This window comes from Equus asinus, chromosome 3 (assembly GCF_041296235.1).
Source record: "Equus asinus isolate D_3611 breed Donkey chromosome 3, EquAss-T2T_v2, whole genome shotgun sequence".
Classification (NCBI taxonomy): Eukaryota; Metazoa; Chordata; class Mammalia; order Perissodactyla; family Equidae; genus Equus; species Equus asinus.
The window spans coordinates 103,272,376-103,297,969 of record NC_091792.1 but is presented as its reverse complement, the minus strand read 5'-3'; the positions used below and the strand labels follow the sequence as shown (position 1 = coordinate 103,297,969).

At 40.2% G+C, this 25,594-nt stretch overlaps 1 protein-coding gene across 1 annotated transcript in view; it reads right to left on the bottom strand.

Annotated features, from left to right (window-relative positions):
• BTC (betacellulin) overlaps nt 1-25,208 on the bottom strand; it is a 43,958-nt gene extending 18,750 nt beyond the window's left edge. Inside the window, exons 1-2 of the mRNA XM_014865120.3 lie at nt 24,776-25,208; nt 346-444 (exon numbers count right to left, since the gene is read on the bottom strand). Of these exons, the coding sequence (XP_014720606.1) occupies nt 346-444; nt 24,776-24,839 (163 nt within the window). The 5' untranslated portion in view covers nt 24,840-25,208. The remainder of the gene's footprint in view (nt 1-345; nt 445-24,775) is intronic.
• Between the last annotated feature and the right edge of the window lie 386 nt (nt 25,209-25,594).

The following is a 25,594-nucleotide window of genomic DNA, read 5'->3' as shown; positions in this document are numbered from 1 at the left end:
GTATAACGATTAAGAATGGAAGCACTAGAATCAGAAATACCTGAGTGTGAATCCCAGATTTGCCATATTCCAGCTGTGTGACCTTTAGCAAGTTACATATTCTTTATAGGCTTCACTTTGAAATAAAGTAAAGAATACTGTCCAACTCATAGGGTTCTTGTAAAGAGTGAATGAATTACTATATATAAAGCACTTAGCACACTGCCTGGTACGTTAATATGTGCTCAAAGAACTGCCTAGTTTTATGATTACTATATTAACAGAAAATTAAAACTAGAAAGATCAACTTTTCGTGACTGAATATAAAGCTTATAAAATACAAACGCATCGCTTGTTAACCATTACCTGCGCAGTTTTCTCTGGGATCTCCACAGAGAAGGCCATCATTTTCAGGACTTCTGGTTGAATTCCCATCTGCCACAACACAGTGGAGGATCACTAGACCTTCAAGTTCAAAACAAAACCAAAATAAATATGAAAACTTGAAAATTTGCTCCGCGCAAAATACTCTATCGGAGTCATGTCCCATTCGTGAAAATAACAAGCCTGTGGCGTCCATTTCCAGGTCATTCTCCCACAGCGAGTGAGAGGTACACAGGCCAGCATGTCTCACTTTTCAAGCTCAGAGCTCAAGACAGACTTTTCAAGCCAACATCACTTACACCTAACTATGCACCTTAAGTGAGGAGATTTGGTCATAGCTGGTAATGGAGCTTTATCATGCAAGCAGAAAAATAGAGGGAGTTCTCAGCCACCGGATGAACACACTGATGGATTTCCAGGGAGAATGGATGATGAGCTGATGAATAAATGAAAAGAAATTGGATATTTTGGAGTATATAAGGAAGCCATTTGGTTTAAAACTAATTTGGCCTGACCTTGTTTTTCCAAAAGGTCCTGATATGGCCTGTTGAGCATGCATTGTATGTCTGCTTTAAACATTTACAATGTCCCAAGGACGAGCATGATGCCCTTAAAGATAGGGATACATCTTCCTCCCATATCAGTATTTCCTTAAGGACAAAAGTCTCTTCCTAGAAACTAAGGATTAATCATTGACCTGCTGTGCTCACTTTGTGACCACTCACCTGCTGACCACCCATCTGCTACACTCATCTTGTGACCACTGACCTGCTGTGCTAGCTAAGAATCTTGTGACAGTAGTGAAAGAGATATTCCTGTCATACGTGATATATGCTCTTTGTTCCAAGACAGTATATAACCACTCTGTACACACCACTTATTGGGTGTGCTTCCTTTCTTGGGGGAAGGAAGCTCCCAGGCTATAGTCCTCAGATCTGGCTTATAATAAACTCACTCCAAATTTTGATTTATAGATTGATTATAGATTATTTGCATCAACAGAACCCATGTGGCAATGTACTTTCTCCATTTCACAGAGACCCAATGTTTCTCAGGTATTAACTATTGAGTGTGCTTCCTTCTGAGGAGGTGAGAACAAGATATTCAATTCGTGAGAATTATTTAAAAATTTCAGGTTCCTCCAGCTAAGTATCTGTCTCTGAGAAGGACAGGCCTCAGGTAAATGCATGGGGAAGAGAGGAACACTGTGTTGTGATTAAAACAGTTTAAAATACAGTGTGTAGCCCTTGCATGGGTCCTGATTCAGGACCAACAAACCAACTGTAAAAAATCATTTAGGAGATAATCAGGGAAATCTGACACTGACCGGACATTAGATAATATTAAGGAAATGCTAGAGGTAGTTTAAAGTGTGATAATGATATTGTAGTTTAGGGTAACAAACAGAGTCCCATTTCTCTTAGAAATATATATTTAAATACTTATTAATGAAATTAATGTTTCTGAGACTTGCTTTAAAATAATCCAAAATGCAAGAAGGGTACAAAGTAGTGAGGGAAAGGTATAGATGAAACAAGATTGGCCTCATGTTAACAATTGTTGAAGCTGGGTGGTGGGTATACCAACAATTACTATGCTGTTCTCTCTACTTTTATATATGTTTGAAAGTGTCTATAATAAATTGGAGAGGAGATGGGAGGGGAGGGGAGGGCAGAGGAGGAGAGATAATGTGGCTTAGGAGTTAGCTAGTCCTGAATTCACGACCAGGGCTGGTCCTGATTCATGACCTATTTTGCCATGTTACAGCCACATGCCTTAGGCAAGTTTCATAACCTCTCAGTGTCTTCAGTGGCAAAGTGGAGATAATTATTCTCTCTTCTTCAGAGCATTGTTGTGAGGATTCAACCAGGTAAGCATGCAAAGCACTTAACACAGGGCTGGCATGTAAACAATGCTCAATCAAATTACTCAGTAATTTGTGTTTGTCCACATGTGTATGTGATAAAAGTGTGAAAAATATCCATATAGATAAACAGTCAAAAACGTGGGTAAGTAGATAGAGAGTTGTTCACACTGTTAGAGACTTTTTCTGTAATTTTCCTTATTTGTATTATGTAAATAGTAGGAATAAGATAACTCACCCACATTTATACATCTCGTCAATGGTTTCTAAACTATGCATGTTCTCCAGTTCAATTCAGTTCAACAAGCATCCGTGAGCATCCAGAAACACACTAGCCTCAAATCCCTGCAAAGCTACTAAGGCAGGTAATCAGCCAACCGATTAACCATAACAGAAAGCGATAGTATTGTACCAGAGAACAATAGTATCTAGCAAGTTCAAAGGCCAAAAGAGTTTTCAAAAAGTCTTTCAAAACAGAGATTCTTTTCTATCTATTATATTGGAAACATTTTTATTTTCTTTTAAAAAAAAGAGGTGGCAACTAGCATTGGAAACAGTGAAAAGAAATGAAAACTCAAATCCAGTAGTATTGGGTAAATTGGTTCTACTTTTCTAGAAGACAATTTAGCACTGTATGTGCTAAAAGCAAAAAACTCAAAAAATATACAAATGCTTAAACTCAGTAATTTCATCTCTAGTAATTTTCTAGTAGTAAGGAAATACTTCAAGATACATGAAAAAAATTAGCTACAAAAATTCTCTATATGACATAGGCTATAAAAATTAGAAATTACCTAAATATCTAACAATAGAGAATTGATTAAATATATGGAACTATTTTTATGGAACAAAATGCTATTCAACCCTAAAAACGCATTTCCAAGCATTTCGATATATTCCTAAGTAAGAGAAGCAGGCTATAGAAAAGTAATGTAGTGTAATCTTGTGTTTGTCCACATGTGTATGTGATAAAAGTGTGAAAAATATCCATATAGATAAACAGTCAAAAACGTGGGTAGGTAGATAGAGAGTTGTTCACACTGTTAGAGACTTTTTCTGTAATTTTCCTTATTTGTACTTTCTAATTTTTCTACTAGCATATTTTGTTTGTTGCAACAAGACAAAAAGGAGTGACAGATTTTTTTTTAAATGCAATTTAACCACCAAATTTCTAGATTTTTCATATCTTTTATCCAACACCTGGCCTCCTCATTTCACACTTAGAACAAACCAGAAACAAGCAATCATTTAGGGCTTGTCAAGCACAGAAACTGTGTATTACTCATCCTTGTAATTCTGGTATCCAACACACAACACAATGGATAGTCAACAAATGCTGAAAGAACGAATAAATCAATCGATAAACAAACAAACAAAACAAGCTTCAAATTAAAAAATTCCAATATCCATTTCTACTGGAAAATTTCAATCAATTTCTTCATTATTATAAAACAAATTTAACTCATTTTTAAAACCCTACACATGGGCTTTCTTCATGAGCAGAATCAGGAGGACTTACTTCTGGAGTTAACCTGTTCTAATGACGGGAATTTTACAAAATCTTTAAATCTCATGGAGATTCAACACCTGCAAACTGGGGATGACAATATCCCCTTCTCGAGGTTATTGTAAAATTTAAACTACATAACATAAGAAAAGGCCTAGGGCTTGGCACGTAGCATGAAAATTTCAGCCTACTTGCCTTCCTTCTTACTATCACACATAATTTAACCCATCATGCTCCACTTGTGCCTAACAGAGGGAGTCTTGATTCCATTGAAACCCTGCCTGGGCCCTCTGAACCTTCTGGCAGCCTGGGGCCATTGCTCAGGCTCTCTTCTGCTAAGCCTCACTCCACATGCTCGCATCCCCTGGCAAAAGGATGCCACTGGGGAGAGCCCCTGGAGAGGACCCCTGGGGAAGAGGCATTCTTGGGCAAACCAAACAGCAAGCACAGGGGCTGGAGTAGTGTGCACTGTTCTTTCTACTCCCACCCAACTATCTTCAGGTCATAAGCTGGTGGCCATGAACTAAATCCAGCCTGAAGGACCATTTTCTTGATCTGCATAGTTTTAAAAAACTGGGTCAAGATAGTTCATATGAAATCTAGATTTTTCTGCTTCCACTGAAAAAGCAGAAGGTCTGGCACCATAGGTCTGAAACACCTTCATGGCAACAGCTGGCTGGAGCTAAGCAGCAGATGACACCGTTAAATGCCACAGACCCCATCAGGGTGCTGCACTCATTTATTTTAACTGCCTAGACCCTGACAGACATTTGAGTTTGTGATCTGTAATGAAGTCACTCAGAATCAGAGAAATGCTCACTAAACCATCTACTCAATACTGAAGGCTGCTTCAGAGAGAAAGGACACTCTTGTTCCATCCACAATTCAACAAATTTTTATTAAGCACTATATATTTAGCACTAGTGCAAGACACCAAAGGTTCAAAGATAACAGATACTATCATTAAGCTCAAGGAGCTCATGTCCTGGTAAGGAAGATAGATGCACAAATCTTTAAGGTATATTGTAATAAGCACAACAACTGAACACAGGAGTATCACAGGATGGAGGATCAGCTCTGCCTAGCAGCAAAGACTCAGAGAGAGGGTGAAGATTATGAGCTTTTAATGAGGAATAAATGATTTTTTAAAGCATCAATTAATAACCGCTGGAAAATAAAAATTGTGCAAGCAAGACAACATAATCACAGTATATCATTTGTTTCAGCAGTGGATAATATTTTTATGGTAATAATAACGTAAACATTAATAATTTAACAAAAATTTGTCATAAAATCAGGACCAGCAGTTAGCCCACACACACCTTATGGGGAAACCAATTGTGATTACTCAGTATCTGTGCTGTGTCAGATCTTAAACGGTTTGAGCATCCCTCCTATAGTAACTATACTGGAATCAGAAGAGAAGGAAAACTCAATAGGTAAAGTCCAAACTTGACAAGGCAGGAAAGAGCATTACCAGCAAATTATTTAGCAAGACAGAGGTAAATACAGAAGAAAGAGTCAAATGTCGCTTCTACAGAGGTGGAAAGGCAGGAAGACATGGTGCAAAGATCTGCCGTTTGTTGTTTTGAGCCTTTTGGTACTATTTGATTTTTTAAAATCTATGTATGTTGACTAGCTGATTAGAAGAGAAGAGAAACTCAATAGGTCAAGTCCATCTTTAAAGATGTTGAACTGAGAAAGGAAGGGGTAAGATTAGTCAATATGTACAAAAAAAGAGATTTGTTTTGTTTTTGGTTTTGTTTTTAATGCGAAAGATAATTGACAGGAAGAAGCCAAAGGTACAGGAGAGAGGCAAATGATGGATTACCAACAGGGACAGAAGAAGTTGGAAAGTTTAGCCCAAAATGCAGGGGCCTCTTAAGCAATTGCAATGTACAGCCCTTTGCAGTCAAAGTTAGCAATTCTGGCAAATATAATTTTATTTTGAGTGAATGAAAACCCTTTGGAAACTAAGAGCTTAAAGGTATTTTATATTCTATACATCTCATTTCACTATTTTATATCATATACATCTCACCTCATTGTTTAAGGAAATCCAAGTTCTGGTCTAAAATAAACGGAAAACATCTAACGGGTTTCTCAGCTTTCACACTGTCGACATTTGGGCTGGATAATTCTGTGTTGTGGGAGGCTGTGCATTGTAGGATGACTGACAGAATCCCTGGCTTTTACCCACGAAATGCCAGTGACATCCCACCTCCCTTCCTCCCCCTATTCCTCAGTTGTCACAATCAAAGATGTCTCCAGACATTGCCAAATGTTTCCTTAGGGGAGAAATTACCCTGGTTGAGAACCATCGCAATTCTCTCCAACCTGCTTTAACATTTTTTATCCAAAATATTGCTTTCATTTTTAGCATATTCCTTTAATCTAAATCAATTGCACAGCCTCAAAGGCTCGAATTTTGACTTCTTAAAATATTTCTTAGGGAAAGTATCATTATCTTATGGAAAGATCACCAGACTCAGTCATTAACTCTCCATGTGACCTTGAGCTAATTAACAAACTATCCTGAACTTTCTCCTCAAGAAAAATTAGGATCATAGGTTCGCTGCCTATCTCATAATCTAGTCAAGTGAAATTACATAGTAAAAGAATTTGTAAAGGAACATACATTATTAAAATAATCACTATCTTTATCAGAGAAAGTATGGATGGACTGTATTTTAGAGAAAACGAAAGAAAATATGGTACTTAGATATGGAAAACATAAAATTTTCATTCAAAGGTGTCACAAACTATATTAAATTTCAAAATTAGTAAGAACCATAGAGGTATTAAAATCTCCTACCAACCAACTCTCAACGCCCCTAAAATCATCCACTGGGAGAGTGTGCGAACCCCAAGTTTAAAATCTCAGTTTAAAGTTTAAATCTCTAAGGCGTCCCATTTCAGTGAGACCATTCATCCATTCTTTCCATCACAGTTATTCATTCATTAAAAAAAACCACTAAGCACCTATTTCTAAAGTTCTATGAATGCTTCCTTATGTTGAACTGGTTTTTGCCTTCCTGTAATTCTACCCTGCTCATTAGGATCTCCTAGAATAAGTCGAATCCCTCTTTTCCATGACAGATTCTCATATATTTGAAGCCAACTATCGTGTCTTCCTGAAAGGATTTCTCTTCTTCAGCCTGAGCATGCTGGTTCCTTCAACCGTATTTGACCTAACCTCATCAAGACCCCGCATAAGATTTGTCATCTTCCTCTAAACGCAAGATGACAATAAAATGCCATTTCACATGGTCTGGCAAAGACAGACTAGAGTAAGGCTCTCAACTCCCACATTGCGGGCACCACATTTCCGGTAGCGCAGTGCCATAGCACATCAGCCCTTTCTGGCTGTCCCATTACATGGCGAGGTTTTACTCTGCTTAAACTAAAATGACGCTAGTAAATCTCTTATACTGCAGTGCATTGACGAGTTTGTTCTGTGTTGTTGGTCTTCTGTTTTCTTTCATTTTTATTTTTCACATAAAAAAAATGATTTTCTACTTGTCCCTCTTAAATGTTACTGTGCTTTCACCTATCATTCAAATATTTCACAATCTTTTTGTTTTCTTATTTTCTTCATTCAACCTATTATCCATACCTCCCTGCTTCATCTGGTCTGCAGAATTTCTCAGATGCGTTAAAGCAATAAAAGCAAAATAAAACAGAATAATATTAGATTAGCTGCATTTGCTAAGTGACTGGAAATTGAGTCCCTATTTCTGGGGCCAGTTTTTAAATACCAACTCCTCTCGTAAAATTAAAGACAAAAAAGGAAAAGAAACCCAATTCTACTTCAGTGAGTCAAAGCTCCATATACTTGCAGGCATTTTGAGAGTCTCAAATGAAAATTGCAGGACGTATTAGAAGTGTTATTCCTGTCAGCCAGCACAGGGAGTGAAGCCACTGGGAACAATGCAAGTATTCAAAGAGACACAGCCTGGCAAGGAGCGTGACCGCTGTCTCAAAGTGACTGTTAATGCTGAGGTAAGTCTTACACCAGCTGGGTCAACTATTTAAAAAGATCAAATGTGACCAACCTAAACAGTCATGGATGCTGTATTTGCCTCATCTCTAAGATGAATTTTCCACTTTTAGAGCCAAGTGCATTTTGTATTTGAAAAAGAAATATATTATTGCAAAATGTCCACTCCTCTATAGTCTGATGATTTTGGACATTTTCTTAGGTATCTTAACTTCCACTTGGGTCTACTAAATTCAATGATTTCCTATGATATCACATCAACCTCATTTTCAGATTTGAATCACACTCCAAGTCTCATTAGCAAATCCAATTGTAAATCAAAGGGGAATTTATCAACTGATGAACATAAGCAGAAACTAGAAGAATATTTCACACTCAAATCCTGAAATTGCATTTACATTAGAGGAAAGCAATATAGATTAATGCGAAAAGGATAGGTTTGGAGTCAAATGGAACTGGATTTGAATCCCAGGTGTACCTTTTAATCACAGGTTTTGTGATTATGCTTAATTTACTCAAGCATTGAACTTCAGGGTCCCTGTCTGTAAACTGAGACCCATAATATGTAACTTGTGTGGTAAAGATTTAGCTATGTGCTTAAAGAAAGGGAAAAAATAGATTATGAATTATTAACCTTGGTAATGCCTGGCACAGGATAGGCACGCAATAAAATAGCAGCTATAAGAGGCCTAAAGTAAAAAGGAATTCTAATTAATCCAGGGGAGGGTAAAAGAAATAAAAGGGCACATGTGTATGGTGACGATCATAGTTACTCTTTGGGTGGTGAACATGATGTAATCCACACAGAAACTGAAATATAATGATGTACACCTGAAACTTATTTAACATTCTAAACCAATGTTACCTCAATAAAAAACAATTTTTTAAATTAGATTCTCAATCTCATAAATGGCTATTGACAAATTGCTACATTTATGGTATAATTTGACTTTTGTATAAAATATGTTTACGAAATAAACTACAAAGGATAAATACCCATACATCCACATGCTACATTTCACAGTGTGCTTATATGTATGTATTTTGTGAGGCAAAACTGTATGTTGGTCTTTCTACATGCTGTTTCTTTCTAGTGGTTTTTTTTACTGGTGAGGAAGATTGTCCCTGAGCTAACATCTGTGCCAATCTTCCTCTATTTTGTATGTGGGTCACTGCCACAGCGTGGCTTGATGAGTGGTGTATAGGTCTGTACCTAGTATCCAAACCTGAGAACCCCGGGCTGCCGAAGCAGAGCACAGGCACTTTACACCACCAAGCTGGCCCCTCCAGTGTTTTTCAAAGAAATTTGAAATGAATGCGCCTCAACTGACTAACAGAAATATGACATCTTCCACATGGATGGTTCTTCACATTCTCAGTAAAATTCTACCAGTCACTCAGTGTCCTGTTTATGTCAGACGGGATTACCGATTCAGTGGGTTGGTTAAGCAATACAAATACAGCAGGTAAAGTCAGATCTTAGCTGGTACTACCAAATGGATTATAAATCATATCCCTCATTAAAGAAAAATAAAGTGTTTAAGGTTTAAACCAACATTCAAAGTGAAAACTCTAAGCACCTGGGGAATTTTCCCATTGCATCTACCTTGCCAGGAAGAAAAACAGAATCTTGAGTATGCATACTATACACAGAGCATTTTCCAAGCCCAAAAGGAGATCACGTCTAACAAGGAGTTGAAAAAAAATATTAGAGGGTGGAAATGGTGTTTAACATGATTGTGGGTTGTGGTTGACTGAGACAAAAACTGTGAAATAGGTGAAGTTTGACATTGGTGTTCTCCTCCATCTTTTCTTGTTAACTTCTTTTCTATCTTTTGTTGTTTTTGTCTTTTGCCCTCCTATAGACTAGTATCCTCATCCTGCTTTAACATTGCCCTAAACAGAGCATCACTCTTTAATGTATTTCCCTTTTTAAATGTATTTGCTTTCAAAGCATACCTGCAAAAAGAAAAATTGCTTAACTCAAAAGAAATATTCTACAATCAAGTGCTTCAACCTGGATCTTCTCAAAAGCAGAGCCTGAGATACAGATTAAGGGGTTAGCCCTTTATTTGGGAGGTACAAGCCCTGGGCCATGAGAATGAGAAAAAAGGAAAGGGAGCACAGAAAGAGACAGGGTAATGTAATGTGTGTACCCATCATGCTGGTGCAGCTCCAAGATGAGTCACATTGGGACACAGAAATGTGCTCAGATACGTATTCACTCATACATGGGCTACGGAAAGGGTTCAAAAAGGAACTTTGCCTTGAAGTAGTCCACGGAAGAAAGAATGAAGGAGGAACTTGCCTGCCCCAATCACTTTCATCACCCATTTGTAATTGGAAAAAATCCCCCCTCCAGGGTGCTAACTTCCCCCATCTCTGGATTCTTGGTGAGTGAGAGGCCAGAAGGCATGCCCTGGAAACATGCTGTTCTAGCCAAGTCCAAAAAGAGGGGCAATTTGCTGTAGGTGGGGAGCCAAGCAAGAGACAAAGGAAGGTAGCTGAAGGGCTCTAAAGGGGTGCACAATGCTTGCGTCCCAATACAGTGAGGATTTGGGGCATCAGGACATTTCATGGAGAGCCATGTTCCAGGAAGGAGGAGTTTTTCCAAGATCTCTCAAGCCACACCACCTAGAGAATTGCCTATTCTATAAAACTGAAAGACAGGCTTCTGGATTTTCAGGACCTGGAGGGGAAGCAGAGATAAGGGTAGAGAAAAAATAAGAGGATTTCACAAATAGTTTATGTTCATTCAAAATTAGGAAAGTAAAATATGAACTCCTTCCTCCTTCAATGTAAAATTCTATTCCAAAAGGTAGAAACAATATCTTCCTGTTTAAGAAAGGCTAAGAATAATGGATAACATTTCTTTTAAATCATAAAAGTAATCCACAATCTTATATTTTTAAAGCCCAGTGAGAGAAGTAATTTAACAACCTGCCATACACAAACTAACTCATATATCTGAAAACTGTCAACACCATAGTAATGGTGTTGCCAGTATATCAACCTCTTTTTTTCCCCACCATGATCATTATTAAATCTGTAACAACAATGACTAAATTGAATGGGAGCCCCATAATAACCTAGACCTAGTTTCTTAGAAATCATCAGTTGTCAAAGCTTGACTTTTTGGTTCCCATTACTTTATGATAAGGCCAGACCAGACAGTCAGACATTGTAATACTTTAAATGAAAAGCTCTGGGCTCACTGAATTTCCATAGTAGTTTAAAGAGAAAAGGCAAAAGGAACCAGGGAAAAAGAAAAATTTGTTATCAGGGAGGATTATCCAAGTGCAAAGTAAGAGGAATAGTGGAGCTGGCCTCTGGATCCAGCGATAACACAGCCTCTGACCCACGAGGAAATAGTCAACAAAGTTTAATAATGGTAAAGAAAAGGATCCAGGATTTCAGAGTGATGCTTACCCAACCTGAAAAAGCACCAAAATTTAGGCCCTTAAAATGAGTTAGGGTAAGCCAACCTGATTTAACATTAATCCATTATTATATTTTTTGATAAAACCATTTGCAGAGACCAGAAATATAAACAAATAAATAGGCAGCATAGTTTAAGTGCCAGGTATATAGAAAATAAATTCTATTGGCATTCCTAAGAAAGGCAATATGTTAAGCTGGAGAAATTGTAGGGAAAATTTTCACAAAAAGTGTTGGGAACTAAACTGGATCAAAGGCAATGACACAGAAATGAGCTTAGTATGTTTGGGAGACAATGACTAAAGCTGTCCAGCTGGAGTGAAGAATTATACAAAGAAGTATTAAGAAACAAGGGACTTCTTGATGTGCGTGGTGTGACTGTGAAATAACTCAATTGATTTTCATGTGTGACCTATGAAAATAAGACACATTAAGAAAGAGTCATACCACATAATTCCAGTTGAAGCTTTGCAATGTCTGTTCGCCACATCCTGAAAGACAGATTCCCAATAAAGAATCTGACCAGTCTAGAAAACCACTCAATAAGTATTTAATAGTGATAAGTGCCGCTGGGCAGAAATCAGTAAGAAAGAATGGGGTGCATTTCCTTTGTTATGCTTCTGGAAAGGCAAATGGAAATACAGCTTATCATTCTTGTGTGTGGTTTCATCTTGTATCTAAATCACTCTTCCAATCATTCTTCTTACCCTCCATTACAGGATAGTTGTCATTTACCTAAAAATGATGAAAGAATTTTCTCACAGAAGTTTTCTATCATAGGATGGCAATGTTAGAAATGTGTCTCCTGAAATAATAATATTTGAAATTTTTGTCAATATAATTTATCAGTTAGAGTTATGCTGGGGGTTTTTTCCCTTCACAGTAGGGTCCCAGTTGATAACTATTACCCTAATAGATAGTAAAATATAAAGAATGCAGTCTTTAAGGCAAAAACTGAGCCTGGGGCATAGGATTAGTACTATATCCCAAGGTGAGGTTCATGAGAAGGCATAGCCTCTGAATCCAGTTTTGAGGGGAAAAATTCAAGTAGTTTTCTTTTTCAAAATCCTTTGCCATTGGTTTCCCAGGTCTACAAGTGGCCTGCCTTTACTTTTCTTCCAAGAGAAATCCACTGACAATTTCTTAGTTTGAAACTCTATCTACCAACCTCCAAAGCATTCCCAAAGTGCAGTAACATATCCTGTGCTCTTAGAGACATGAGAACCCTTGCTGGTCACTTGATCCACTTCCTGCCTCACCTGGGAATTACCTCTACACAACTCCCTGTAAGAGCCAGCCAGACAACAAACACATCCAGGTATGGGAAGCTCACCAAATCCCAAGCCAGCTCTACTTGGAAGAAGACTCTTCCTAAATTAAGATGAGAGCTGTCTTCCTGGAATTTTAGCTCATTAATCCAAGTTAATGCCCTCTCAACTAAACAGAAGAGATCTTTGAGATAACGTTTCAACTGCAGTATTTGAAGTTGGACCTCAATAAACCAAAACTTTCTCTATGCTACCCACTATTCCAACTTCTATCCTCTCAGTCATGTGTGTGTGTATGTGTGTGTGTGTGTCCTTGGCTTCTTCAGTTACCACTAACCTCCTGTCTCTGGTCTTTCAAAAGCACCAGTGATTTCCTCATAGCTCACTCACCGGTGGCCTGTTCTCGAGCCTCTGCCTCCTCCGTCTCCGCCATATTTGATATGGTTGCCCTTCCCAAATCTCCCATGCAGAATCCACTCCCGATCTTGGCTTCCTAACTTATCCTTCCCTTTTCACTCAACTCTGCCAGCTCTTTTTCTGACTCCCACACCCCTAACACTCTACTCTCAGTTCTCTTTTTTCAATTTTTTTTTCTTGTGGTAAAATATACGCAACATAAAATTTACTATGTTAACCATTTTTAAATGTACAGTTCAGTGGTAATAAGTACATTCATATTGCACAACTATAACCACCATCCATCTCCAGAACTCTTTTCATCGTGCAAAACTGAAATTCTATACACACTAACCAGTAACTCCCCATTCCCGCTTCTCCCAGCCTCTAGAAACCACCATTCTACTTTCTATCTCTATAATCTCACCCCGGGCTCCTTTTTTATAAAGCCATTCACTCTCACAAAATACCCATGCACTCAGTATTTGAACAAATATTTACTGAGAAGTTATTGTGTGCTAAGCACTGTGCTAGATCCTGACATTATAATCAGCTAAGTGATTCATTTATATTTTCAGCCCTATCTCCTAGCCAAGTGATTGTCCAAACTGGCTAGTCATTAGACTCTCCTGTAGAATCTTTTGTTGTAATAAACTTTTGTAATAATTTTAGATTTACAGAAAAGTTGCAAAGTACGGAGTATTCTCGTACACCCCTTACCCACTTCCTTTCCCTCTAATGTTATTATCATTGCCATGGGTACATTTATCAAAACTAAGAATCAACATTGATACATTACTATTGACTAAACTTAAGACTTTATTCTGATTTCACCAATTTTCTATTAACATCCTTTTTCTGTGTCAAGATTTTTAGTCTCATTTCACCTGTAACAGGTTCTCCGTCTTTTCCTTGTTTTTTATGACTCCATTGACAAATTTAAAGAGTACTGGTAGGCATTTTATAGAATGTCCTTCAATTTGGGATTTGCCTTATGTTTTTATAATGATTGGACCAGGGTTACAGGTTTTGAACACTATATTATGTACTATATTATACATACTATATTATAACATTATATTATAATATAACACTGTATTATAACATTATGGGTTAATGAACTCCCTGGAGGAGAAGAGTTCCTCTATCACATCATATGAGGGGTACATGATATCATGGGTGATATTAACGCTAGCCACTTGGTTAAGGTAGTGTTTGCCAGGTTTTTGCTCTGTAAAGTTACTATTTTTTTCCTTTTCATACTCTATTCTTTGGAAGCAAGTCACCAAGTCCAGCTTATATTCAAAGGGAGCAAGGAATTAAGCTCCACCTTTAGCAGGGGGAGAGTATCTAAATACATTATTTGCAATTATGCTGTAAGAAAAATTTGTCTCTTCTCCTGGAAAATCTTTAAAAATTTAGCTTCCTGGGGACATAGCAACCAGACTTTAGTGGGTCTGGGAAGAGGCCTGATGACCTGTTCTTTTTGCATTCCTTGGGAGAACAATCAGATTTGGGTTCCACAGCTCTAATTCGAAGTCAACTTCCATATTTCAAATGCTTCATATTCAGGTGCTCATGGGACATTTGAATATCTCCAAAACAGTTCACATCCCCCCCAAAAAAGCAGTTTTCATTCACGTTTGGTACCATAAACTCTTTCTCTCTCAGGTTAGCAGTCTTGGAGATGGCTTTCATTCTTCTCTCCCCTTCCTGACCCTCACATGACGTCATTATAGCCTATAAATTATTGCTTAGAAACATTTATTGAATTTATTCCTTTCTCTCCATTGCTTGGTCCAGACTTTCTGGGCTAGTTAACAACTTCCTCTACTTTCGCCTTATTACATTAGTCTCTCTTCTTCTGATCCATTCTGCACACTAAAACCAATATTTAAGCTACTGCATTCCTGTATTACTCCCCTACTGAAAAATACCACAATAGCTACCTGTATCCATTATTACTACACTCCTAAGAAAGAAGCCCTTTGACATGAGTCAGGGACAAAATGACGTTCTTAACGTTAGAGAATAAAGCTGCAATAGAAAAAGGTGGAGTTTTCAGGGAGAAGAATAAAGTTCATTCCTTTTTGGTTTTCTCTCTCAAAGTGTTGTGTGGTCGTGAGTCAATTCTCTTCAGTTGGTCCTCTTGGATTAGTCTCTTTCTCCAGGTGCTATTGCTACTCAAGATGGGTCAGGGGCTACCTCTGGATTCTGAGCCACCCCCTAGCCTAGCAGCACATGGTTAGGGACCAGGAAGATAGAACCATGAAGTAAACAACTCCGTTCAGCCTCTAATCTGGAATTAAGCAAGGGTGAGGCCAACTCTTCACCCAGCTATAGGGCGTACGGTAAAATGGAGTCTGGATACCTCCAAGTATTCAAACAAGTTCCTCAGGTAGGAGACCACCTAATATTTTAAAGTAAAGTCTTAACATGTAATTAAAAGCATGAATTTATATTAATTACAAAATCTCCTGGCTCCAATTCCTACAAAATCCTGCAAAGATGGCACTGTGTCAAGAATTCAGGATCCTGACTAATGTCCTCATTCTGGAAACCAGGTCCTTATTCAGCCAATATTTTCCTCATACTACATAAAATTAATTCTTTCTTCAAGGCATTTGGGTATCCTCACTCTCTGCTGCACAAAAAATTGTAATCATTAATTCGTTCACCTTCTAATTTTTCTCCCACATTTTCCTCCACCACCGTCATAGCAAAACTAACTCAAGTTCCTATTTCCTTGGTGAATTTTCCCCAGTCACTCCAACTCATAATAAATTCTCCTTCTCTGCTCTCATATTTAGTCTGTACTATGTAATGCAAACTTTGTTAAATATTGAACTATTATACAATGTTCATTTGTGATGAACATTTTTACCCAATATAGTACAAACTCTTTTTGGAAAGACAATGACTTAGACAATTCTCCTTAATGTTAGATACACTTCGCAATACTATTAGAAATTTTGAGATATGTCTTCCTCACTAAGGGTTCTAGAAATAAAGACAGTGCTTTCCAACAACACACCCAACACCACGCCATGGGCAAGAGAGTTGTGCTTTTGGATAAGTTCATGTTTTGCCGATAGTGGTAGTCAATACCTAAATTTCATGAACAAATCTCATTCTATCAGGTCAGCCTACTCAGCAAAACCAGGCACAGCTGCCATCTCAGTGAGACACTGTCTGAAACAAGTCATTGTTAGAAAATCCAAGACATTAAAGATGGAATATGAAGAGTTATTAGAAAACATGAAGCATTGTTGGTTTTTTATTATAGAAGCTAAGAAAGTGCACACACGCCCGCACACGTGTGTGAGTGTATACATGTGCGTACTTGTGCCGAAACTGTAAAGTTTACATCAAGATCTTTGTGATGCACAATGAGAAGCTCTTGGTCTAGCGAGACTTCCTGGGCTATCTGCACTCTGATTCATTCATTTAACAAATATTTATTCAGCACCTACCATGCACAGGCACTGTTTTGGGCATTGAGAACATAGCTGTGAATAAAACAGACCAAAATCTCTGCTACTGTGGAACTCACACTTTAAGGTTCTAGTGTGCAGAGCACTGTTGAAAGCATGGCTGTGTTGGGGCAGATTCCTGCTTTTTTTCCTTCACCTGCTCCTAGTGGTGAATATTACAGCAATTTCCTTTGATCAAAGTACAAACACTTACAGTCTAATTGGCTTAATGAACACAATGATTCTATTTCTCCTTTTTAGGTAATACTTATGAAATAATTTAAAAGTTACCTTCACATCTACAAAGTTGAGAATTTTAATAATATATTGGACATTTATTTGCCAATTATTCTGCAAAATCTTTTCCTCTTTATTTTATCTCATTTTATCCTCAAAATGATCCTGTGTCCCTAGATGATAGGTACTACTACTATGACTATCATTCTGTAGAAGAGAGAATGAGGTACAGAGAGGTTAAGTAACTTTTTCAATGTTATAATGCAACTATTATGGAACAGCTTAATATTTATGTGTGGCCGTCTGCTATTAAAACTCGTAAAAGATTATTTTGTCAAAAGAAAACTTTTCTGAAATAATTTCTGTTTATCTTTCCATTTTTTTGAATATTTAGAAACAAATTTTGACACTGTGTCAACATTCATTCTTCCAAAATGACAGTTTTATTTCTTGTTAATTAAGGTAATTATTTGTATAATTCAAATAAACGAGATAACCCCAATTTGATGACATCACCTAAAATATTAAAATTATCTTTTAATATTTCATGTTTTATCTGCTAGTGCAGGCTGACTTTTGAGTCTGATTCACCTTAAGATGCTGGGTTTTGGTATCAATGCCAGGCATGTGCTGCAAAGCTTTTCATCGCATAAAACTAAGATCAGAATTAGCAGATGAAGAAGAATACACAGAGACATTTTTAGAAAGTAGATATGCATTTTGCTTTTGCAGGATTATTTTTAACATTTGTCCCTTTCTAACAAAGCCAATCAAAATAGAATTGTTTGGGGAATTTTTATCTATTGCCTATTTCATAACCAGTGGGAGCAGGAATTTGAGAAATAAAAGCAAGAGAAAGTTTTTCCATTGATTGGTAGACCCTGATTATAGTCAGGAAGTACCCAGAATCAAAATATCCATGATTTTTAAAAGATACTGATCACAATTAGTGATTTTTCTGTACTTTCATGTTATCTATTATAATAGCTCATGTTTATCCAGAACTCACTATGTTTCAGGCACATTTTATGTGCTTTATGCAGTAACTCATTTAATCCAGATAATAGCCTTGGTTCTATTACTAGTGGATTTTATAGATGAGGAAACTGAGGCCAACAGGGTCTAAGAGACTTGCCCAAGATTAAGGAGTTGGTGATCACAGTACCAGGAAGGTCATGCCTAGAGGGTCTGGCTTAAGGTCTACACTCTTGACCACAACTCACACTTCCTTGGGATATGCTCTTTTTACCTGTTCTCAGTAATAGGCTTGTAGGCCCAATCAAGGGGAATATAAAGCAAGGTCACCCCCCTCCACTGCCCTGAGTGTCCCCTAAGTGTCATAGTGCTGCAAGCAGTCCAGGGAAGTACAGGAGTCACCCCACAGGTTCAGGTTTAAGGACACAGTCAGAGAAGGATGGCCAAAGTGACGCTGGGCATAGACCAAAGTACAACAATTGGTTGACCAACACCAACTGTCCACTATCAGCTGGAACTGCATGGGCCTGGGATGTGAGCAAGCAGGGTTTCCTGGCTAGGAGAAAGAGCCAGGAGTCCAAGAATCTGAGGTGTAGCCAGAGCATGATATATGAGTAGGCAGCAGAGAAAGCAAAGAGGTTAGGAGAAAGCTAGAATGAACTTAAATGCTTCTTAAATAAGTTGTAAGAACTAGGTCCCAGTGCTGATTTTTTCTCTTAAATGCAATGAAGTGTCATTGCACTGCACCTTAGTGTCCTGTCTCCCCCATATAACTCATTGAACAACAAATATTTACCTGCTATGATCCAGACACTGTCACCTCACCCTCATAGTTCATGCTCATAAAGCCAGAACCTCAGACAAGTGACTTAATGCCTTTGTGTTCCATCTTGTCCTCCATAAATGACAATAATAATGATGTCTAGCTTATGTGTTAAGTAGATAGTGTTATGTGGATGAAGTGAGTTATTATGCTCTTAGCACAGTGCCTGGCATGCATGCTACATAAGCACCCTGCTATTATTTTTGGTGTGAAAATTTAATGAGATAATGGTATGAAAATGCTTTTTCAATTGTAAAGTTCCCCAAAATGTAAAGAATTATTACTCTAGAATTCCATACCTAAGGTCAAGCAGACATCTGAGTACACAGTAACCTAGGAGGTTGGACCGGTTGAGAATCAGAAACTTAGAATGTCATTTCAATGGGAAGGTGGTCATGAATAAGACAAGTGTGGATCTCATAAAAGTGCCTCCTTCAGCTCGGATGACAGTTTTCCGGCCTTGCTACTGGGCTTTCTGCACCAGGAGGCAGGGGAAGCTGACCTCTCCCATGTTGGAAAGGCCTGGACCACATGGCTTATCCCAAAGCATGAAGGACAGAGGTCTGTGTATCATGTGCTTAAATCTCACCATCAAGAAATCCACACAATGCACGGCTATGACGTATTTATATACAATGTTAGATTAGTTAGGAATTCCTCAAGTTAACCAGCCAAGCTAACCAGCCAGACTACAGTCAGCCTCCACAGCAAATCTATCTCACCGTGTGAGGGTCCACCAAAGGTTTTTATTCTATTTAATACTAAACAGAAACCCATAAATATAACAACTTTGTTACTTCCAGCTAATGAAACACCTGTATGTTAGAAAAAGTTCTATCAAACAAGAAAGCAAATCAACTCACACCTCACAGACTTCAAAGGGCATCCTTTCATGAACCATTGGAGCATGTCCTGAGTCCAATGCCCTTCCCTCCCCTGTTTACACACTCATTTTAACTGTTTAAAGGCTATATTTTGACTAATTAGGTCTGCCCTTGAACAAAGTATGTGAGAGACATGCAGCAGTTCTGAATCCCCAAAGCAGGACACAGAAACAGAAGAAGACTTGCTACTTGCAAAACAAAGGTCCTTTTGTGACCCTCTAGCACTGCTGACAGCAAGTCCCATGTTAAAAAAGATGAAGAGATATGTCCTGCTGCAACTTCTCCGAATTGTGACTGTGTTTTGCCAACAAAAAACAGAACTGTTTTCTTTACTGAATCTGCTGTCTTTTTAATGACTGGGCATTGTCACCAACAGCCACTTGCATTCATTCATTCAATTAACTAATATGTTTGAGCTCCCACTATGTGCTAGGCACTCTTTATGTGTCCCCTCAAAAGTCAGGGAGACTAAATGAACGAATACTTCCATGATTTTGCAAAGAGGAAAATGTTACATGAGTAACTCATCCTGTTACACAACTAGCTAGGGTACTTTGAAAGAAGGCTGAACATAAACATCGTTAGACTTTTTGTCACTGTTTTGGAATCAATGCCTCAGGTCTACAGGTGAAGTAAATAACATACTACATATCCTCCCAAAAATGTAAGGAATGAATAAAAGTACTTCACGGCCATTTGACTTGGCCTTGCTGATGATCAAAGGAGGTTATTGCCTAATCAATGTGAATTGAGATTGACTCCCCCATCTCTCTCCAATCATCTAAAGAAATTTCTCTAAATTCCAGCAATTAGAAATTCTTCTGAGCTACCAAGATTCCTTTGTTAAGATACAGATATGCCTGGGAAAGCCAGCAGTCATTAGCAGTACAAAGCATATCCCTTTTAATCAAATTACTTTCCTCTTTAATTTTACTTTGGAGCAGTCCTGACCAGCTTATCCACGGATTCTTTGTGGATCCAGGGGTTTGTCATAGCAGTTTGGGAAGTGTATCAGGATCACGGCTTAAGCCTGAACAGCATGCAGCCTGGATTCTGGCTTGTCTGGAAACTCCTAGGAAGAACTAATCCCAATGGAGAAGCTGACGAGCATGGTTCATGGATCAGAGGGGTGACTCAGGGTCCAGCTTGGTGCCTGTCCCTCTGACTGTGCCCTGACCCAGCCTCCTAGTGACATTCACATCACATAAAAGGGTGAGAAAGAACAAGATGAGGTTTCCCCCTTGGGCTCTCTGTAGACTTTAGGAGCACAGGTGTACTGGGGTGAGCAGTCTCAGCAGGGACGGGCCACTGCCGGAAGCTTGGGTCCCCGGAACAGACTTAAGTACTCTGAGCCTCTGCACCTCCATCTTTAGCACAGACCTTGACAGGCCAAGCTGCAGCAGGGGCACCTTCACAGGCACAGCAAGGTATGCCTGCACTACTAGGGGCTTCCAGAATGATTTGGGAATTTCCACACAACAACTGAGAATGGAGCAATAGCAAAAACTGATTTGTAACAGTTGTTAATGGGCAAGCGCTGCCTGCAAAACGTGGAATTTTTGAAGAGGGGAAAAAAAAAAACCTCCAAATGCTCTTCTAAGCCAAAAGTACAACTCAAGAGGCAAATCCTCAAATCTTTCCACATTTGGGGCTTCAGTTACTTCCTATGTACAATGGGAATTTTACTTACTGCCACCTACCTGCTTCGTAACTTGAAAGCTAGATATGACATCATGAATACATTCACATTCTCAAGCAGGACTTAAAATCAGTTTACCAGTATTAATGTTTTAGATTATAAGAAGGAGGGGAACACATTTTTTTACCTTAAAACTCACTCGTTTTTTAAAAAAGAAATGTTTTTTCCTTTTTCAACCAGTTATGATTTTAGCTTTAGTTTTATATAGCAACTCAATGAGAGAGAGAAATTAAAAAACAAAATTAAAGGGAACAATCCAATTTCTTTTAGATAAAAAAAAGACACTTTCAACAAAGTTATTGTCCCTTTATCATATTTATCAAAGAAACAAGCATCCACGATTCTCTCTGTTATGATAAAGTTTGCATGAACAAAGATCCCATTACAAAGTAATTGGAAGTCAAATACTAATGTAAAGAGATTTTCTCTTAAATCTCCCAGTAGAAATCTTGGTTAAAGATCAGTAGAATGTCAGGTTGGTAAGCACCTTAGTTTCATCTAAAGCAACCCCTTCATTTTACAAATGAGAAAAACAATGCCCAGAAAGTTGTAACTTACAGACATGGAGTCACAGAATAGCAGAGCTGGAACCAGTCTCGTGGCTGCTCAGTGCCAGTTCTCAAGGCACTTTCCTCTGTGACACACACACACACACACACACATGCTAGTGCATCACAGCTCATTGCAACACATTCTTTTCAAAAAGTAAATAAAATAACATGATAAATTAGGAATGTGACTTAAAAGTAAAGTGCGTATGAGAAAAACAGGACGACTTTATGAAAACACTGATGCCAACAAATTACATCCTTTGGCATTTTGCAAGGAGTGGAGCTTTAAGGGCATCTAGAGACCGAGTTCAATTCCCCAGGCCAAACATCCCGCAGGGCAGTTGTACATTTCAGCTACCCTGGGTGTACAATAGCCTTGGATTAGAGTTTTGTTTTTTTCATTTCTGCCTTTTGACAAGTTTTGAGAAAAAAAATAAAGCACTGTGTGATAGTAAAGAGGGAAGACTGTCCATTGACCTGGAATAATCATTTCCACCATTACATCTCTGCTGGCACTTCACCCTCATCTAGGCCGGAATTAGCTCTGCCTGGATCACACCTAAGAGACAGTCAGGTCCTCTGGCCCACAGCCCCCCTCACCTCCTCCCAAACAGCACCCCACTGCCAGATTTACCTCCTTAAATCATCGTTTGCATTATATCCATCTCCACATTCAAGACCTATGATGGGCTGTAACTGTTCATTGATTCACGTCCAAATATTTTAATCTGGCGTTTTTGGCTCTTCATAATGTATCTGCATGTCATAGATTCTACTTTTGGGCAGGCTGACTGCTTGTCTCTCTAGTAAAGCAATCTTATTCCCATCACCAACCCTTTACTAAATGTTTTTTCTCTTGTCTATCATCAGCTTCTCTTCCCTACTATTTCCAATCCTCCCCCAGCTTCAAGGCACCCACTCATGCCCTCAGGCGGCTTTGTCCACTACTCCCTCCCTCACTGTGGAGCTCTCCCTTGTCTGGTTTCATGAATTTTTCTTTTATTGTTTTATGTCTTGCATTCCCAAATTCAACATAACATCTTTTAAGGGCAGGAATCACATCTCAGGCATTTCTTGAGCCTTCTTCCCACCCCCTTTCCCATATACTCCACCATCCTGTGGCCTGTAGTAGAATTTCAGTAAATACTGTGATGCTTGGACCATCCAGAGAATGTGGAGGAAAAGAATACCACCATCATCCACTACAGTAGCCCCCCCTTATCTGCAGGGTGCTCCAAAACCCCCAGTGGATGCCTGAAACCTCAGATAGTACTGAACCCTAGTACTGAACCCTACATATACTAAGCTTTTTCCTATTTATACATACCTATGATAAAGTTTAATTTATAAATTAGGCACACTAAGAGATTAACAATAATAAAATAAACTAGAATTGTCACAATATATTGTAGTAAAGTTACTGTAGATCTTAGCAACCTCACTATACGATTTTATTTATTATGTTGAGAACTTTCACCTTTTCAGTTAAAGGAAGCACTTTACAGCTTGTCTTTGGCATATCTGAATTGCCAGCATCACTACTCTTGGGCTTTGGAGCCGTTACTAAGTAAAACAAGGGTTACTTGAACACAAGTGCTGCCATACCAGGATGGTGGATCTGATAACCAAGATGGCTACTAAGTGACTAACCGGGGGGTAGCATGTACAGTGGATATGATGGACAAAGGGATGATTCATGTCCCCAGTGGGACAGAGCGAGACAGCACAAGATGTCATTATGCTACTCAGAACACGGTGCAATTTAAAACTTATGAATTGTTTATTTCTGGAATTTCCCAGTTAAAATGGCAGTTGACTGTAGAAAGTGAACTTGCAGATAAGGGGGGACTACTGGCAAAAGCATCAGTTCTGTTTGGGGGCCTAACTCTCAGACCCATTGCTCTTCGCTAGGCTCCACATCACTCCACCACTAAACTGTCCCTGACTTCTCCTTCTGCATGATTGGTTAAGTCAGTCCCTTCTTTCTACCCATGCTCTTCAGTCTAATCCACCGCCAACCAAGGTCACAACACCTTTTTAGCCACCTGTCTTACTCCAAGAGCACAGCCAAATGAGAGTTTCCATTTAGATTCCAGCTCTTTTCTGCTCCGTAAGAGAAATCCTAGCCCTTCCCAGACTTGAAGCTGTAGACACTTCAGTTGTGGAGACTCTCCTCCTCCCACATTAATGTCCCAAGCCCCGGTGTGCCCACCCACCACCCCAGCTGAGACGACAAAATCTTGTTGGTCTCACTTCCCTTCACCCCTTCACAATGACCATGATGCAGACGGAACGCCTTGAAGTAGACGGATTTTCCCACCTAGCTGTCTTCCTGCTCCCTTCCTGCCCTGGAGGGCAGGGGCAGCCTTGCTTCCAGCTGCATTAACTGTCCCCAGCACCTGAAGTTCCAGCACTCTCTCCGACCGAACTGACCCCCCAGGTGGTGAGGACAGCCTCTAACGGATTCCAGGCATCCTGCGTTCCTCCCTCTGGCCACTTTCCCTCACACCAGGTGACTCCGCCCAGTGGTCCCTAACCTAACAACCCAGATTTTACCTTCGAAAAGAAGAAAAGTTCCCACTGCCCTGCAATTTCTCCTTAAACCAGGAAATGATATATTCCAAGTAAAGCATCTATGTATTTCATCCATAGTGCCCTAAGTAAAATACGTCGTTTTCCTTTCCTATCAGCCACAGGAGATTCAGGTCTCAGAAGTTGTCTTTTTTTCTCCTCCAGCTCCTCCCACCTGCCTCAGCAAGAAATCGGTGTAATAATGCACTCCCAGGCCACAGTCCCCTCCCGTCTCTCCGGGGGTCTGCCCCCTCCTGGCTCTGGCTGAGACGCGGGGCACGCACTCCCGGCACTCCACCTCTCTGGGCGCTCGCGGCCTGCGTCTTACGCCGGGGAGCTGCCGTTCCTCCTCCTCCCCCGGGACAGCCTTCCCGTCCAGCCTCCCAGGCTCTTCCTCTGGTGGGTTTCCCTCCCACCGCTCCTCACCCGCCGGCTCTGCTCCCGCGTCTGCAGCCCCAGCAGCGGGGCCCACGGGGCCCTTCCGCCCTCCAGCCGTCCCACGCGCCCGGGGACAGTCAGGTGCAGCCCCGACAGGTGCAGCCCCAGGTGCCCAATTGCCGGATCCTTAACCTGGTGCTCTCCCCGTCGTCCAAGTTCTCCGACCCGCCCTTGCCAGCCCCCGTGCGCCCTCGGGTCCAACTGCCAGCGCGGATCAAGGTTCGCCCTCCCTGCGACTCCACCCCAGACTTTCCTCCTGGGGCTCCCGTGCCCGGAGCGGCCACTTACCCAGGGCGAGGGCCAGGAGCAGCGGCAGGGAGCTGGCGCTGCTGCCCGGGGCGGCCCGGTCCATCAACCCCGCGCTGCGGGGCCGGGAAGCCCCTCGACGAGTCTCCCACCTCCTCCTGCGCCCCCTTCCCCGGCCACGGGCGCCCGAGGGGGTGCCTGGAAACTAATCCCGGAGCCAGCAGGAAACGAAACTACTCAGGCTGGCACCCTGGCTCCAGGGCAGCCAAACACCCAGGGCCAGCGGGCGGCTGGTCCGAGAGTGTCGCTGGGCGGAGGGAGCCTCCTATTTATCCCTGCTCTTTCTGCACACACCCCACCAACGAGGCGCGGGACTTCGTCGTGGGAGCCTCCACGATGTTCCCACCCAAATTACCCCACACCCACACCCACACTCTGGGACCAATTCGGGCTGCCCTCGGGCCAGCTCACCCGCTCCCCCTGCTGGGTTGCACCTGACTGTTCCTTTCCCTCCCCCTTTGGGAGTAAGCAAGGCAGGTAGGAGCTGACAGCGTGCACGTGGAGGGGTGTCAGGTGTGCCTGGGGGCGGGACAGAGAAGCCTGCTCTGAACTCCTGGAACCCACTGAGAGAGAATCAGAGACCAAACGTGCTCTGGAATTCCAGCTCCCCTTATTTCAGCCAATTGTTGGTTTCTTGGAGGGACCAGAGCCAGCATTCACTGTGGTTCACCTCAGGCATTTGAAGATTCACAAGCCTTTCTTCTACACATATAATTTGTTGAATATCTGGGAGTTTTGGCTCACTAAGAGCTACTTGAGAAATTTCGTTTATATTTTACTGTATTTTCATTTATCTAATTC